Raw genomic sequence first — 17,095 nt, forward strand, 5'->3', positions numbered from 1 at the left:
TCCAAACTCATGTCAAGTGCTGTGTCACACAGCCCTTCCATGGATCCGTGGCCGTTTTCTCTCATCCATTCTGCAACAATTCCCCCTTTTTCTTTTTGGACAAGGAAGGATTGGGTAACACGTTCAAATAATTTTCGGATACAAGAAAGAATACAAGGTAACAAAAGCAACAGTAAACCAATAAGCAACAATACAGATAAACCCTGTTTTAACAAGTCTCTTAACCATCCATTTATGCCCAGAGAAGCAAACCAAGAATCTATGCCTGATGAACCTTCTTTGACATGATGCATACGATTTCTTAACTCCTCTAGCTGTCGATGAATACTTTGTGAATGATCAGAGAGATTTAGGCAACACATGCCTTCAAAATCCTGACATCCATGCCCATTTGCCAAAAGCAAAAAATCTATAGCAGCTCTATTTTGCAAGATTGCGTGGCGTAAGCTATCAACATCAGTGGCAAGACCTGATAAAATGTCTGTTGTAGAATTAAATTGTTTCACTGCCCAACAAGCTAGAGTCTTTATTTTAGCCCAATTCGCAGCTGCTGCGCCACCGGGAAGAAAAAATGAAAGAGCTACAGTTCCAGCCACTGTGCCAAGATTTACATTATCATTACAATCTGGCTTTAAGTCATGAAAACTGCGTTTTGCTCTACTCTCATTCGCTTGTCTACCAAGTCACGCATGGCGGGTGCAAACATGGTTAACTTGCCAATATAACAGGGTCCTCCCACAGGACGAAATGGTATGGCAGGCCACGCCCTGTCTCCACATATTAAAAAATATCCTTCTGGTAATAATTTCGCCGTAACACTTTCCACATCAAATTCACCGGCATATTTTGAGGTGTTCCAATGGCTAGAATTCCCTGATACATTCTGATATCCTAAGTAAAATTGTATTACATTGTCACGGTGCATGATGCGTTTCCATTCATCTCCAAACATGACAGCACCTGAGCCATTGACAGGTCGAAATAGGGGGCGAACTCTGGTACAATTAAGTTTTTGACTAACATTTACTAAAGGCCCAGCGGCTGGAAAAGAGCCCCATAGGTCTAATTCTTGCTGAGGTAAATGGATTGATTCATTTAGATGGTAAATCAACTGTTGTAAAAAATACGTATTTCTAATAAGTGTACTATTCCACCAGGTACAGTTATCACCAAAGCCAAAATTCATGTCATTATACTTCCAGTCTAACCAAGCCAAATATGATTGATTTATGGCTGTATAATTTACTCCCAAAGGTTCAAAATCAGGCCAATGTATATAAGGGTAACCAATTAGACACGTTCGGAAAGGATCACTTGCTTTCTGCAGGGAAAGACAAAAATCTGTAACTCCTGATTGATTTGCCCACGTAACCCACATGTTTTGTCTAGGCTCTATACTATGTAAAGCGAAAACAACGACAATATTCAATAGGCTAATTCCCAAAAACAATGCCATCATCCACGTTTGCAATGATGTTGTATGATATGAGACTCAAAACTTTTCTTAATAATGCGGACCCAAAAGATAAATTCGTTACGTAATTCTGCCAAAAATAATTGTTCAAAAGCCTCATAAGATTGTAATGCTTTGTTGATAACTGCAAAACTAGGAGCAGGTGTTTCAGTCAAAAGGGAATGTCCACCAAAGCCAAAACGTAGAATGTTATTTTGACAGGGTGGACATACCCAGGAACATAAAGTTTTTCGTCTAAACACTCCAACTCTTTTACAATATCCACAATAAAATGTAATTTTTGAATTACAAACAATTTTACATATAGGACAAAATTTTTCTAATTGTATTGGTCCTTGCCCAAAGAGGTCTTGCAAAGTATGCAAAATACGGGTAAAATGTAATAAAGACAATCTATCAGAGGGTAATTGATATTGTATCTCCCGAGGCAGCTGCCATAAAATGGGAAGAATAATATATGTCAGCTTTTCTACAAGTCGTTTTTCTTCATCTGGTCGTGGCAGCCGAAATAATCTGTCTCGATGCTGTGTCCATTTGACAATTTTTGCACCATAGGTGGCGCTCTCGACATTGACGACGTGTATGTCCAGGACGCCCACAACGAAAGCAAATAAAGTCTTTTCGAGGTGGTTTCTTGCTTGGCCGTTCATCTGATGTTTTTAAAGGAGCGAGGGCTGCAAAAGCTTGCTGCTGAGTTTTAACTAAATTGTCTCCTACCTCTTTAAGCGTTTCGACTAACAAAGCTTGAGGTCCTACAGGCACTCGGCTCATTCTTTCTAACATAGTTTCAACAGAAGCATCTAGAGGAAGGGTAACTAAAATGCCTTTTGTATAAGTGTTACAATTTTCTAATACACACTGCCTCAATAATGGTCCCTTCATAAAATCCGCTATATCTGCGCGATTGATTGCATCAGTGACTCTGTCTACAAAAGAGGCAAAAGACTCATCCCTGCTTTGTTTAACTGACATATATGAAGGTGTAGTAGGGGTTGTTCTCACTTTTTGTAATGCTTCACGCGCCAGTTTCATAGATTCTAACAGTACATCAGGACCAGTTTGCATCTGCATTTCTATTGAGGCAAAAGGTCCAGACCCCATCAATTGTTCTACGGTTACTCCTGCTAATCGGTCACGCGACGCATGTACAGATAGTTCACAAAGCCTTTGCCAATGAGCCTGCCACAACAATTGCTGTGATTGTTTCAAAATAAGTCTCATAATATTTTTTATATCTTCCGGACACAATATTCCACTTCCCCAAATATAGTTTAACATTTGTCGGGTAGGTTCACCATGTAAACCTGAGTCATTAACTGTACTTCGCAGTTGATTTAAAATTTTCCAATCTAAAGTATGATGTTCTCCTGTCATTACTCCTGCATTATCGATAGTGTAGATCACAGGATAAGCTTGACAATTAATTTGAGTTACAGCATCAAAATCTTTCTGCTCCATTGCCTCTCGGAGTATTTTGTCCCAGTCGACCCGAACCAACTGTGAATGCGGGGGTGAGTTAACCGGTTTACTAAATGTTTTATCTTTCAACTGTCCCCTTGTTGCCTTTCCCTCGAGCTCAATGAACTCCTCCTCTAATTTAACATTTTGTGCGCCATCCAGCACCTGATCTTGCAACGGTGCCGAAGGACAAACTTCTTTCTCTGTGTGAGGAGGAGGAGGTGGTTGATTTGAGGGCTGACGAACAACAGGGACAGGAATTCCTGAAGCAGGAGGACTGAAGTAATCTCCTCCTGCTGTAAAACGCCCCGCTGTTGAGTCAGTTTTTTCGAGCCGATTAGAGGCAGCTGCAGCCATCTGTTTTTCAACTTTGTAACGTTTTAAACAGTTAATGACCTCTCTCCAAGATTTCATTAACTTTTTAGCAACTTTATCATCATCAATCACCAAATCCCATAAACAGTCCCCATAATTACGCCATTCTTCTATTTCAAACATACTTTCAGGATCTTTAAAGTAACCTTTTGCTTTGCCTAACGTAATTAGCCCAGATAAATCTTTTAAAGGGCTTACCCCCCGCTTTTCTAAAAAGCGTTGTAAAAGAGCGAGTGCTACCTCTTTTTCCATAGCGCGCTTTTTAAAGAATTCTTCCCTGATTAAGAGAATTCTTCTCCTTGATTAAGATGCAGCCTTTTTCCCCTGGGTAGCCTCTGACGGACGGCGAACCTTTCCCTTGATTAACGTGGTTCAAGCACGGATCGAGATACGATGCCAGCATCAGTCGATCTTTGCTCCCTGGTCGCTGCTACCAGTGCTTCTCCGTCCTCGCTGTCCGGTGAAGAACAGGGATTGGGGGTCCCTGTTCGGGCGCCACTTTCGACGAGCGAGGGGAAGCAAGCAGCCGACTCAGTATGAGTGATAAAGCAAGCTCCGATTTATTACGGCGCAATTATGATATTTATACATTTCCAGTTAATTATGCCTACTAGTCATATGTTGATAGGCTAAGCTCTAACGGTTACGTCTTCGTACGGCCTCCTACTTGCGGTTTCTGTGGTTAGCTTGTCTCATAGCTTGGCTCCGTGTTCTACGTGACTTCCTCAGAGTTAGTTGCAACATCTTCTGCAAGCTCAGCATCGACCTTTTCCTTATCTTCCTTGTCCATTGTCCATTCTTGCAAGCTCAGTAAATTTTTCTCTGCGGCCTAGTCTGGTTCACTCCAAACTCATGTCAAGTGCTGTGTCACACAGCCCTTCCATGGATCCGTGGCCGTTTTCTCTCATCCATTCTGCAACAATAATTTTGAGAGTGTGTTACATGAAGTTGTTCTAAGGCAAGGTACTTGTAGAGCACCTTCATTCACTGATGCCTGGGTATTATATGAAAAATGTAATTTGGAAACAGTGTAAGTGAGATTATTCATCCCTTTTATTAAATAAAGGATTAGCACTTCATTTGCTGTAAAAGGCAAGCATTTCTCCTGTGCAATAAATCAAGATTATTTTTTTTTTCCCCAGCCATATGGGGGGGAGTACAATGTGCACACACAGGTACATACAGTTAATAAGAGGGAAGTACTCTGTTCACTGCAAAAGTTAATACTGTTACAGCCTAAGTGGGTCCCACCATTATAATCATTTGAACCTAAACAAACTTTAAAACTCTGCTTGCAGAATAGTTTTGTTCTGGTGGAGAACTGCAATGGAGAGGCTCAAATTTGTGTGTGGTTCTTTCGTAACAGAAATTGGCAGCTGTGAGAAAATTAATTTGTGGCAATATAATTGATAAGAATAATGTCTTCATTCCTCTGACTGGAGTATGAAAATCTAAGTGCTTTACATTCAAATGTCAGTTTTTACCTGACTACAAAGCCAGGCAATGTTAATAGGGTCTGTTTCCCATTTAAATCCATGTGTGTCTTTGCCAGTACCACGAGTGAAGATCCCCCAGGTCAAGCAGTGGTGGGGCACCAAGTGCAATCTGCGGTGTGTTTCTTTATTGTACCTTGCTCTGAAAAGGAAGGGAAATGAGTTCTAGAAAAGTTGTCATGTTGAGTGGGGAAAAAAAAAATTAAAATGATAGTAAAGTGGGATTAGGTGGCTAAAGTGGGAAGGTAGAAATAGTATGTATTGGCAAAGTAGCCTTAGAAAACTTAGTTCTTCTATTCTCTGTGCTTGCTCCTGAGCCAAGACCCAAGAGGGCTTCCCCTGTTGCATGTTAAAGCTTTTCACATTAAAAACTCATTTTATGAGAGCTTCACTGGGGCTAATGGGGTGGGAGCCGAGTTTCTGACTTGGGGGCAGCTTGATGTGGTGGATGGGGACAGAGGCTGGTTGCTGTGTCTTCTGTAGCAAGGACAGTTGCAATGAAAGGACTGAGACCAAAGACCACTGTATTGCTGTTGGTTTTCCTTTGCTTACAGGCAAATGTCATCTGACCTTCTGCTGGCTACAGCTTGCTGCAGTGGATGTAACTGTTCCCATTATTATTAGGGCATTCAGGGTCCAGCAACCACCCACCTGCACGACAGTGTGACCCCAGGCTTTCCTAGAAGGAGCAGGTGGATGAGAGAAATGGTGGCATGTGCTTTGGTTTGCATCTGTGCTGCATGGACTAAGTGCTAGGCTTGGCAATGTGGTCTCTTTTGTCATTTTAATTATGTGTCAGGAGAAGAAAATGAAACAGAGAGGGGTACTTCTGCAGTGTTTTGAATTTTAGGTTGCCAAAAGAGCTTGTGTCATATAAATGCTGAGCTAGCTCTCTAACTGTTCTTCTGGCAAACTGTATGTGGGGGTTTGAGTGTTTTAAGAGCATTTCCATATTGTTTCTATTTTAATGGGGCTTTGAGCAACCTGGTCAAGTGGAAGGTGGCCCTGCACATAGCAGGGAGGTTCGAACCAGATGATCTTTAAGGTCCCTTCCAACCCAAACCATCCTATGATTATACAATTCTCACTCCCTGGGTTTAAATATATTTATTTTACATCTGCTGCTGCAGAGTTCAGCTTTCCTTCAACTCTATTTCCCTATCAGGATCTGTCTGTGTAGCACCTGCACTTCTAGATGGGAGAGCGCTATGGGTTTGAAAAGTGTACAGGTGTGGTCCTCTTCAGCATTGCTAGCTGAGTGCTAGGATGAGGAACCAGAGGGACGAGTGAGAAGCTGATGACCCTCCTTCAGTATCTGTGCCCCACTCTCATCATCTGTCAACTGCTGCATTTCCTCAAGGACCTTAACCACTTTCCTAAATTTTAGATGTTGAGAAGAGAAACTGCTCAGGACCTCATGTGCCTTGTTACTGTTAGCATGACTGGGAATACATCCTGCCCAACAGCAGATTTTCCTACACCCTAGAGGACAGAGTTTCTTTAGCACTGACTGCGGGGTCCTGTCGTCAATGATCTGCCACGCTGGACATGCTGGGAATCTGATGCCTCCCTCGCCTGTATATTGCCTAGTTGGCTAGACTGCTGCTTTTTGTTTTGATAACTAAAAGGAAGTCTGTTATCGATACGTGCTTTGGAGCCCTGAATTTTGAACACATCTCTTGTTTACTGTAACCTTCTTTTAGTAGAGGAACACAGAGGCTTCAGCACCCAACCATGTCTTCAAAAAAGAAGAGTGCCTTCATCTCCAAGCAAGCTCTACATGGGTACACTTTGGGGTGCCTTGCTAGGTTTGCAGCTTCCCTAACATGTTCCTGTTCAACCTAAAACCCACACATGGGGGGGGTGGGGGTGGGTGTTGGGGAGAAACGTGTAAACTGGGAGAGCTCTCTGTGTATGCTACAGGGAAGCCCTCAAGTCAGAGGTTGAGAGAGTTGTGGGTGCTTTGCTTTTCGCAAAGAAGCTTGCAGTCTAAGGATTAGAGAAAGAAAGAAAAGGCTGTAGGTCTGAGACCATCCTTGTGTGAGAAGCCCTGCCACAAGGCATCTTCAAGACTTCGTTTCATCATTAGAGGGAGCTGAATGCTGGAGTCCAGAACAACAGGGCTCAGGGCCAAACAGTGTCAGCTCAGCAAGATGGTCACCATCTTGCACCATGAGTCATCTGTCAGGACAGGGTGCAAGGCCAGTGCTGTGCCTTCTGGGGATGTTTCTCCCTAGTTGGTTCCCTAGTGCTATGACTGCTTTTCAGCTTCATCTCCCCATGCATCTGGTCAGGCTGGTTGGGGGAGGCGAGATGCAGTAGTTAGCCAAGACTGGCAAGAATTACCCTCAGCGTGGCTGAGATGCTGCCTCTTGAGCTACTAAGATTAGCCTCAAAAGCCTGTTTTCTTAGTCTTATTTTGTAATTAACTATGTGTTTAATGCTGATTCTCTGTATATTAAATCAGTTTGACCTGTGAAGGACAGGAACAGAGATGTCACTTATTCTGCTATTAAATACGTCCTGAAGAATAACCAGCTGGCAAAGTACAAGGCACAACCTTTTACTTACTTCTGTAGTTGCCTTTTGAAATCCCCCCATATTCCATTTTTTTCCAGGAGTTTTGTGCTCCTGCTGTGGGTTTGAAGCATTGCCAGGGAGAGAGCTCTCTACAGGACTCTGCCACTGCATACTTGTGTCTTAAATCGTTGAGTGCACCTCAACAACGCAGTGGTAAGAAAATGAGCAGTTAATGTTGCTCAAGTGTTAATTGTGCCAGAAATTAAGAATGTATTTTCAGAGCCCCAACCCAGCAGTACTAAGAGCATTCAATTAATGTGTTTGTGTGATTTCCCTGAATGTGTGGAAGGAATCTGCCTGATCACTTGGCTCCAGGCGTAGCACGCACAGGCTGTAGCAGCCGGTGATTGCACATTAAGCTTGGTTTTTCTTCCATCCGAAGAAATCAGAGAAAATCAGGGTATGTGGAAAGTCTTGTCTGTAAGTCCCCTCAGACTAGGCAGGTGGTCCTTTGGGCCTCTGGTGCTGTTGAAGCCAGTGGCACTGCCCTGCAAACGGAGTAGGAAATCGAGGTGAAATACCCTTGCTCTACTACAATGCATTAATAGCTGGAGCAGAAGATCTCACTGAAAGAGAAATAACTGTGTATGCTTAATTTTTCTGTACCTCCCTGTAGGGAAGGTAAGGTGCCTCCTGTGCTATAAGCAGTATTTAAATTCTGTGGACAGGCACAGGCATTGCAGAGACGTTAAATTATCTGTAATTGGGCAAAATGTTAAATATTCTTCCAATACTTTATGAAGAGAGTTTTGCAGTGAATATTTCTCTGCTATGGAGAAATAGTGTGAAATCGGGACAATGGACATTGATCGTGATTGTATATGTCTGCTCAAGGAATGTGGGTATGGTGACCGGTCATGGGTGTGGTGTCTGGTCACATAGGCACACAGCTTTGAGGAGACACCTACCCTTCTTCGTCTAACAAAGGGGCTATTTATAAAAAGGATGAGAAAAGGATGAGAGACATTCCAATGTTATCTAGAGGAAGGGAGTGCTAAGTCTCCTTGCTGGAGAAGATCAGATGGTCACAAGGACCTACAAACCTGCAAGACCAACACATTCCAGGCAAAGGACTGATAAGCTAATTAACATACGAAGCGAGAGGAAGCAGGTTTAGGTAACGAATATGTATAGGCATTAATTGAATATTCATTTGTTTTATTGTGTAAATGTGAGATGGGGCATGCACACTTGTGGAGGAGCGATCCCCCATGCACCTGCGCGCAATAAACATACCTGCTTTATAACTTTTGAGTTACAGAGTTTAATAGCGTACCTCACCTCATGGTGTACTTTTCACCTTTTGCCTGGTATGTGATGGTCTTGCAAGTCTGCAGTGTTCTTATCGGTCCGAGTGACGTGCGGAATTAGACTCTATAACTCGAAAGTTATAAAGTAGGTATGTTTATTGCGCGCAGATGCACGGGGGATCGCTCCTCCACAAGCGTGCATACCCAAAGTGACGAACCATCTCACATTTATACAATGAACAAATGAATATTCAATTAACGCCTATACATATTCGTTACCTAAACCCCGCTTCGTATGTTAATTAGCTTATCAGTCCGTTTCCTGGAATGTGGTGGTCTTGCAGGTTTGTAGGTGATTCATGTCCTTGTGACCACCCAATCTTTTCCAGCAAGGAGACTTAGCACTCCCTCCCTCTAGATAGCATTTGAATGTCTCTCATCTTTTCTTATTCTCTTTTAAATAGCCCCTTTGTTAGAGGAAGAAGGGCAGGCGTCTCCCCGTCTCCCCTTTGTTAGAGGGGCAGGCGTCTCCCCAAAACTGTAGTTGTCACCGCACCCATGACTAGTCACCATACCCACATTCCTTAAGCAGACACATACAATCACAATCCATGTCCATTATCCCCATTTCACATTATTTCTCCATATCACGAGCTAATGGATGTCCTTGTCGACCATCTGGTCCTTCTGCTTGTTTCTTTTACTCGCTCCCTCTAGATAACTTATAAACAGGCCCCTTGTCAGAGAAAGTTAGAGAAACGGACTCCTTCTTTCGCTAGCTCTTTCATTAATTATTTCTTTCAAACTATGGTTCCATGACCTGATTACTAGACCTACATTCTTTGCGTAAATATATTTACCCGTAACTGATTGTCCCCATTCCATACCATTTCTTTATATCACTATTATTAAAGTTCACGATTTCTTGGCCGGTAGCTCCGAGTTGTTTCATTCGGTTGCTCTCAGTCCTTGGCCTTGGTACAGGGCTGTACAGAAGATTCCACAGCAGCTTGTGTTGTGCAACTGCTAGTTCCACTAAAATATATTTCTTATTCGTCTATAGTTCTATGAAAATGATTTTATAAAATCAAATAAGGTTAATAAATTCTAACCATTAGCAAATCTGTAACACGGGGACCCGGCTCCTACCGCCCGGGACCCAGCCGCGGCGGGGCGGGGCAGGCGTGCTGCGACCCGTGCTCGGCGGGACCCGCTCGGCCAGGGCTGCCGCCTCCCGCCGGGCCGGCCGGGTGCACGCGGGGCCAGCCGGGAGCAGCAGGCGCGGGCGCGCCGCGGGGCACGCTGGGAAGTGGAGTTTCCCAGCGACAGGGCCCATTGTGCCGTCAGCGCTGGGGAACAAACTGTCTCCTGTGAAGCTGCAGGTGAGGTTTGGGTGGGGCACGACGGGCCAGTCAGGTGTCACCCGAGCAGCGGGCAGTGCCGGCTGTCACCCGAGCAGCGGGCGGTGCGGGCTCCAACATGGGGAGCAGGCACTGCAAGGTGGCACCGGCTTCCCCAGTGATTGAGGGAAAAGCGGAGCTGCCGGGCCCGGTGGGGCACGGCGATGGGCTGGGCCTCCAGGGAGGCAGCGCAGGCTGGGCGGTCCCTGGCTGCTGCCGCCGGTGGTGGGTGAAGCCAAGGCGGCGCAGGCGCAGGGCGGCCGTGGCGTACGGCAGCAGGCAGAGCAGGCTGGCGGCGGGCAAGGAGAAAGTGAGGGGCGGCGGGGGCCGGGGCGGGCCGCGCCGGGCCGGCGGTGCCGTGGGTCCGCCGGGTTCGGTTTGGCGGTTTTCCCTCCCCCTGACCTCCCCCACACCCTTTTTTGGGGTTTTTTGGTCTCATGTTACTTATTTCCCCGGCCGCGGCGTCGGCGGCGTATGTGAAAGTCCTGGGGAGGGGAAAGTGTCCTGGAGCGGTTCGGGCTTCCATTTTGGAATTCTGCCAATAATGGGTCCTTCTTTCCCCACCTGGAGGCCGAGGCGCGGCGCGGCACGGCACGGCGGGGGGCCGGAGGGCGGGCTGCGGGCTGGGGAAACAGGCAGTTGACCGAACTGCCTGGGGCTCGCTTGCCTGGGGGCTTCACCCTGCTGGAGCACAAACGATTCAGCTCGGAAGACCTAGCCGAACTCAAGCGAACGGCTTATCCGACTAGCTTTTCTGGGGTGAAGTGGGTGTGATTGAAAAATGAGTTGTAGGTTGCTTCTCCCCTTAGTTCACAGTGACTGCGCTGCTTGTATTAACATGGCATTTGTCTGTAAGGACTGTAATTTTCCTTCTCAAAGGCTTTCACAGAGTGGGAGGTCTTACTGTCAGGTGTTGATGTTTCACTTAACAGTCAGATTTCATTGCCCTTTACTCATTTTTCCTCAATGCTCTTAGTTAGAACCCTAAAAAACCCCACCCCAAGAAACTTCTTTTCATCTTTTAGTTGCCGGATGGAGTATCAAGTCGTTTCCCAGCAACTCTTAGCTGTGTACAAAAGTTGAACGTTTGCAGCTCTGAGCCTCTTGTCGTAAACTCATCACATTAGATCTTACTTTAGCCTTTTTTTGGGACGTGTTTTGATTTCTATTTTTCTTCCCCCCGGGGCGACAAACTCATTGAAGAGCGTTTCTCTTGTCCTTACACTTGGTCTTTTTACCCAGTGGAGTTGGGGCTGGGGGGTTGACATCATTCTCACAGAAGGCATGTTCTGTTTGGATTTCAGATTATTATTATTTTTCACAGGTGAAGGAGTATCAGCAGAAGAAGAGCCCTGGAGCAGCTGCAGAAAGTAAGGAAAACCACAAAACTAAAGGAGACGGTCGACCTGAGACTCCCCTGGGCGATGACCAGCAGCCTCCAGAGAACGTGAGTGCCTCGGTCTTTGTCCCCGCTCATTTGCTACCTCCTTGTTCTTTGGTTTTCTGAACAACGTGACTAGAGCCGGGAAATGGTTATGCGGGTGTAATAGATGACTGGCGCAGCTGCCTGTATCGCCAGCACGCGAAGCGTGCCACAATAGTTAGCAGCTACCGCTGCTGGAAGGTGCACACTAGAGTTCAGGGTACGTGCCAAAGCCGCGTCTGATCATGCGGTGCTGTCACGCAGCCCTGGGTGTGCCCAGAGCTGCTGCTTTGAGTTGCGTGCTCCTGGCCAGCTGGAGGATGCCGGTTTCTTTGGCTACCTTCGATTGACACTTTCTCTCTGTCCTTTTCTGAGCCGTTTCCCCTTTTCTTTCACCTCCTTCAGATTCTGAAGGTGCCGGTGTCGGACCTGAAGCGCTCCAATGGGGTAGCCATACCCTCATTGGACAGGAGGAAGGTGAGGCAGTGCTCGTGTCCCTCGCAGTGACTCGCTCTCCCTACTGCATGCTTCAGGTTCTGTTTGCACTGGCCTCGATTTCTTGGGTGGAGCCTTGTCCTGACATAGCCCCTGTCAGTTGCTTGAGTTTTGTTGCTGTTTTTATTATCATGGAGCTAGTTGATACCATGCGTTGCCATTGCTCGTAAAGTGCTTGCGCCCTTCTGGTTTGTGTCGAACTGAACGTGTGAAAAAGTGAACCTTGTCAAAACCTCTTCCGCGAGACAGCTGAGCTTTGAGGAAAAGGAGGAGTGTGGGGTGAGGCGATAAACTAACTGAACTGCTGAGGGCAAGTGCAGTAGGGAGAGGCAGTGTTTTCTTAGTCTGTATTTCTCCCGCTGTGCGTGTCATTGCTGTATTCCCTAGGGCCTTGCTTCTGAAGGGCATGACTCTGCTGATCTCCAGGCAAGCAGCTGCCCTGAGGAAGCTGTCTAGTTATTCCTGCCAACCCATTTTACAACAGGCGATGAAACTTGCGCAGGGGATGTACAGTCTGGCAAGTTCCAGTACTGGCTTTAAATAGGTTTAGGCAGGAAGTCGGATCCTTTGAGTCAAACGTTTACAGGCTTTAGCATCTTCATGTTGCCAGGCTTCTGAAGAGGAAACGGCAGGAACTATGCCAATAAGCAATAGAAACGTGTTCAGGCACAAACATAAACCCCCAGCCTTTTTAAAACAATTCTTTTCAGGCAGTTTATTTAAATGGAAGGCTTGATCAAATTGTGATAGAAGCTCAGGGAAGTCAAATTTGGTAGCCCAGAATTGTCTTCCGCTGTTGCTGTGGCAAAGCTCTGATTTTCATTCCACTTGCATCATTTTGGTAGCTTATTTTCCTACCATTGTTTCAGTTCAGTTGTCATAAAGTAACTCCTGTTTACTACATATCCGTGCGTCTCTTATCAATAAACGTAACTATAGTAATCACCAGGGGTACCAGTTAGATGCAGTGAAACCTGCAAGATGGAATGGAGTTCACTCTGATTTGCCTTTGTATTCCTTTTGTCCTGTTAATTCTCTTGATATTTGATGTGGAGCTTTAAGCAGTCAGCTCAAGAAAACACTCCTGGATCTCAGCGGTGTCTGCAGTCATCCTACTGAACAATATGATATTTAAGCATTGAGAAGCAAAAAATCCTGGTTTAGAACGTAAACTTTCAGCAGTGGGAAGAAAAGCTGAGTGGGATGAACGAACAGCATGTATTCATGGAAAGATGTATTCTTGATGTAGTGGAAAAGAATGGGAAATCAACCTGCATCATTGACATTAGCTTGTCGCAGAGGGAGTCTGCATCTCTCCTTACCCAGAAAAGGATGTTTTCTCTGTGTGGTACTTTGGAGTGGAAGGTGCTATAAGGAGTATTATTATGACAGTCAGTTCTTACTTAGTAGTGACTTGTTGCCTTGGGGAATAAAACTGGCTGACTTGACTGCTTTGCTTGTAGTCTACATCATATGTGAATGGAGAAAGTGCTGTTTCTTCCACAAATATTAAGGAAATGGAAGGAGGTTGTTCTCAGTGTCCCCGTCGTGTCCCGTCCCCGCCCCCCCCCCCCCCCCCCCGCCCCCTTTCTTATTTGCTACTGTTGATAACTTACTGGGACTCTGCTTTCGGCAGTGTTAGCGAGACCTAATTGAATGCACAGCTCTCGTTCATTGCTGTCTAGTGCTATGATCGGGTAGTTGTGATCAACACTGGGAGGCAGGTATCGGAGGTGTTTCCAGTTCGGGGACTGGGGATAATCTGGCTTCCGTGCAACTGCCATTCTTATTTCTGAGTCACTGTTAGGTCAAAATGAAGCCTTGGCAGAATGGATAAAATGTGTTGATGTCTCAGCTGCTTTTGTTGAAACGGTAGATTTTTGTTTTGTTTGGAGAATCTGATTATCACAGTTTGATAGGATTTATTTTGCTGTCCTTTTTAAGTACTGCTTTTTTCCTCCCCTCCTCCTCTTCTGCTCCTTCCTTTTTCTCCTGTCTGCATGTGCCATCTAAAGGTGCATTACCTACGGACAACAAATCTCCAAATACTTCACCGCTAAGATGGAAATTGGCTAGGACAGAATTACCCCTTTTCTTTGTATCTGGCTTCAGCTCTCCCATACCACCTCCTGCAGAAGTCTGCCAACACAAGTGCGGCTCCGCGTGACTTAAGGCCAGCTCTTCAGTGGAATAAAGGTCTGAGGTCTCAGTTCAAGGGAAAGACTACGTTTTTGTTTGGGGGGTTTGGTTGTTGTTTTTTTTTTTATTGGTGGTGTTTTTTAAAAAAACCCAGCATTTCTGGCGATCACCCCAATACACCAGGATTACTGCCATCAGTTGCACAGATGTGAGGATGCGAGTTTAACTGAAGCTGGTAGATGCTCAGATGTAGACATGGAGGGGTTTCAGCAGCGGTGTTGGAGAACAAATGTGGCAATCTACTGAGCGATGAAAAAGATGCCTGGCATGTAAAGTACATTAGTCAAGGCAGCTCCAGATCTCTTATTTTTAATAGCTAAGATGAACTTCCTAGTCCTCTACAGAAAGGACAGTGGAAATTCTGTTTGCGTGAATTGGGCATGTATCCTACTTTGTTGAAGTGAAAATGTGTTTCAGATGTGTGAGAGTATTTTCTCTTGGTACTGGTGCATCGCTTTTCCTCCACAGAAAGAGCAGAGCCAGGAGGCAGTGGATCAGCTGGAGAAGGTAAAGTGTGTCCTGGTTTTGGATAGGCAGAAAAATAGTATCTCTTTCTTGGCGGCATAGAGAGTATAGTGGGCTGTGGCACAGGCACGTGTGGTCTTGTCTTATGTTAGATTCAGTTTCATTGTAGCGTAGGGTTGAATAATTTGACTTCATGAGTTAGGCCTGCCTGGCAGGTAGCGTTCTTATTTTGACACAAGCGAACGTTTAAATACTCAAGTATTAGAGGAGTGTGGTGGAGGCAGGAGAATACAAGTCCTTGCCAGCAGCTTGCTTCCAAGCACTACCGTATTTATGCTAGCGGTGATTGTGCTATGCTGTTACTGCCAATCTAGGGTGGATAAATTGTGAAGGCGTTCAAATAACGCAAGGCTGAAGTACGTCTTTAAAAGGACTGCTGCAAGTACTACCAATGTATCACTGCTTTTTTAGTTTGACACAAAACAAGGGTTACCCATCTACCTTTTTGTGCTAAATAGGCATCATTTCTTTATACAGGAAAAGGAGTTGGAAAAGGAATTTTCTGAAGAGCAAGCCGCGCTGAGGGAAAAGCTACAGGTAAGGCAGAGCCTCCTTTACAGTAACACTACCTGCCTTCTGCTGTTCTCTGGATTACTGACCATTCACAGTCTTTACTCGGGAAGCCACGAGCGCGTTCCTTCAGGAAAACTGGGAGCCAGCCAGACTGTACTTAACTGCACGAGCTCTTTCCCTTTACTGAGTTAGCCTTTTGTGGCAACAGTGACGTTGCAATTACAAGCAAAGAAGTTTTGTGCTGAGCCGATTTTCCTTTCCCGAAGGTTCCTAACAAGACTATTGGAATTCTAGCTTCTGAGAAGTCTGAGTTGCAGGCGGCACTTGCACCTACTCAGCAAGCTGCACGGAAGAAATCGGGTAACTGACTGTGAGCACTCCAGCTCAAGCTGTTGGTCAAAGTGTGAATTTCAAGTCAGAGGCATGACAGTTGCTGGCAGCCAGCTCACAGCAGTGGCCGACTCCTCGGTGGGCAATACTTGGCACCATCGCTGCCTCTGTCGCCAGAGCTGCCCCCAAGTGGGAGCATGTTGATCCCATGGCAGTTGAGGTTCTTTTGTGCATCGCTAAAGCCTTGTCAGCCCTGTTCAGCCCCGGCGACTACCCCAGGCTGTTCCTTTCTGACTTTCTTCTGATCCTTTTAAAACTTAGTTCCCTTTTCGCCACCCTCCCTCCCACACAGCTATCGCGTAAAGGTAGGTTTTACCCGAGCCCTTCATTCTGAACCAAGTTTGAGTAACTTCTCCTATTAGAAAGAAAGATCCCAACCAACATATTGCCTACTCTGCAGAGGAAGTTTCGTCATCTCCCTCAAAGTGAGGATGGTAGTTACAGAGAGCTTTACTGCCCAGAGCTGCTAGTGAACCACCTGTAGAGCCGGGGGCGGAACCAGGTCTACTGACTTACAAAGCTCTGTGCTGCCTTAAGAGCCTGTAGACAAAGTAGAAAGTGCTGTTTAGCCAGTTCCAAAAAGCTCTTTGTGGTCCAGCCTCAACTCACTCTGTCCTGACTTGTTCAGGAGAAGCCGAGAGCTTTGCTGCTCGTTTATGTTCATCGCGCGAGAGGGAATTGGAGCTGGAACGTACTTTGGCCTCCGTCTCTCTGCAGCAGAAACAGGCAGAGAAGGTAAGAGTCACCTCTGCTTATGCTTCACCAGCAGCTCTGCCTTTGGCTATTTGCTTGTCAGTACACTAATGTTTGCATTCTGTAGTCCCTGCTCGGAGAAGAGGCAGAAATTAACATTCTGAATTGTTAATTAACCTTGTAAAGCCCTGTGTTCTCCATGGTCAAGGCAAACTTCATTCAGGTTTCTGTGACCACTAATCATATGGTCCAGTTGCTGTCTTCAGATCCGGCACCTTACTTCATTAGTCTTGCCAGCTCCACGCAACAGAAGCGCCACCGAGACCTTGTCTCAGGAGGGTCTCCGTCAGGCACACACTTCAGTATTGATATTCATCCAGAAGTCTGCAGAAATGACCTCGCGTTCAGTTAGTAGCATCGCGTTTGAAAAGGCTGAGCAGATTTATTCCTGGCAAATTCAGGAGGTTCTAAGCCAACCTGTCCTGAAGGATTTTGCCAAAGTTCTGATGCTTTCCACTTCAGCTGATGTGCTAAAGGTGAAATATTTTGCTGAAGTCTGCAGCTGAATCAGTCATTTCTTTTTTTCTGCAGCGTAATGAAGAGTTAATGAAGGAGCTAGAAGACCCGAAACAGGAGCTGTACAAACAAAATGTAAGTCCATTTGCTGCTTGTTACTGCAGAGTAACACTGCTCTTCCCGGGAGAGCCACAAAACATTACAAGGGGCATGCACCACAGGTGGTGACTTGGGAGGCTGGATATTCAACTTAAAAAAAGTGACTGGATGTGATGTTTCTGTGATTCTAACTGTTACGACTAGCTGGATTG

The 17,095-nt window shown here is 45.6% G+C and overlaps 1 protein-coding gene across 1 annotated transcript; it reads left to right on the forward strand.

Annotated features, from left to right (window-relative positions):
- The first annotated feature begins 8,178 nt into the window (after window positions 1–8,178).
- LOC106630817 (golgin subfamily A member 2-like) lies at window positions 8,179–17,012 on the forward strand. The gene is made up of 8 exons (XM_055720594.1): window positions 8,179–8,197; window positions 9,813–10,012; window positions 11,355–11,477; window positions 14,616–14,663; window positions 15,156–15,209; window positions 15,452–15,545; window positions 16,204–16,310; window positions 16,860–17,012. The coding sequence occupies exons 1-8, from the start codon at window positions 8,179–8,181 to the stop codon at window positions 17,010–17,012; spliced, it is 798 nt and encodes a 265-aa protein (XP_055576569.1).
- Window positions 17,013–17,095: the final 83 nt, after the last annotated feature.

The sequence above is a fragment of the Falco cherrug genome, chromosome 9, assembly GCF_023634085.1.
Source record: "Falco cherrug isolate bFalChe1 chromosome 9, bFalChe1.pri, whole genome shotgun sequence".
Taxonomy (NCBI): Eukaryota; Metazoa; Chordata; class Aves; order Falconiformes; family Falconidae; genus Falco; species Falco cherrug.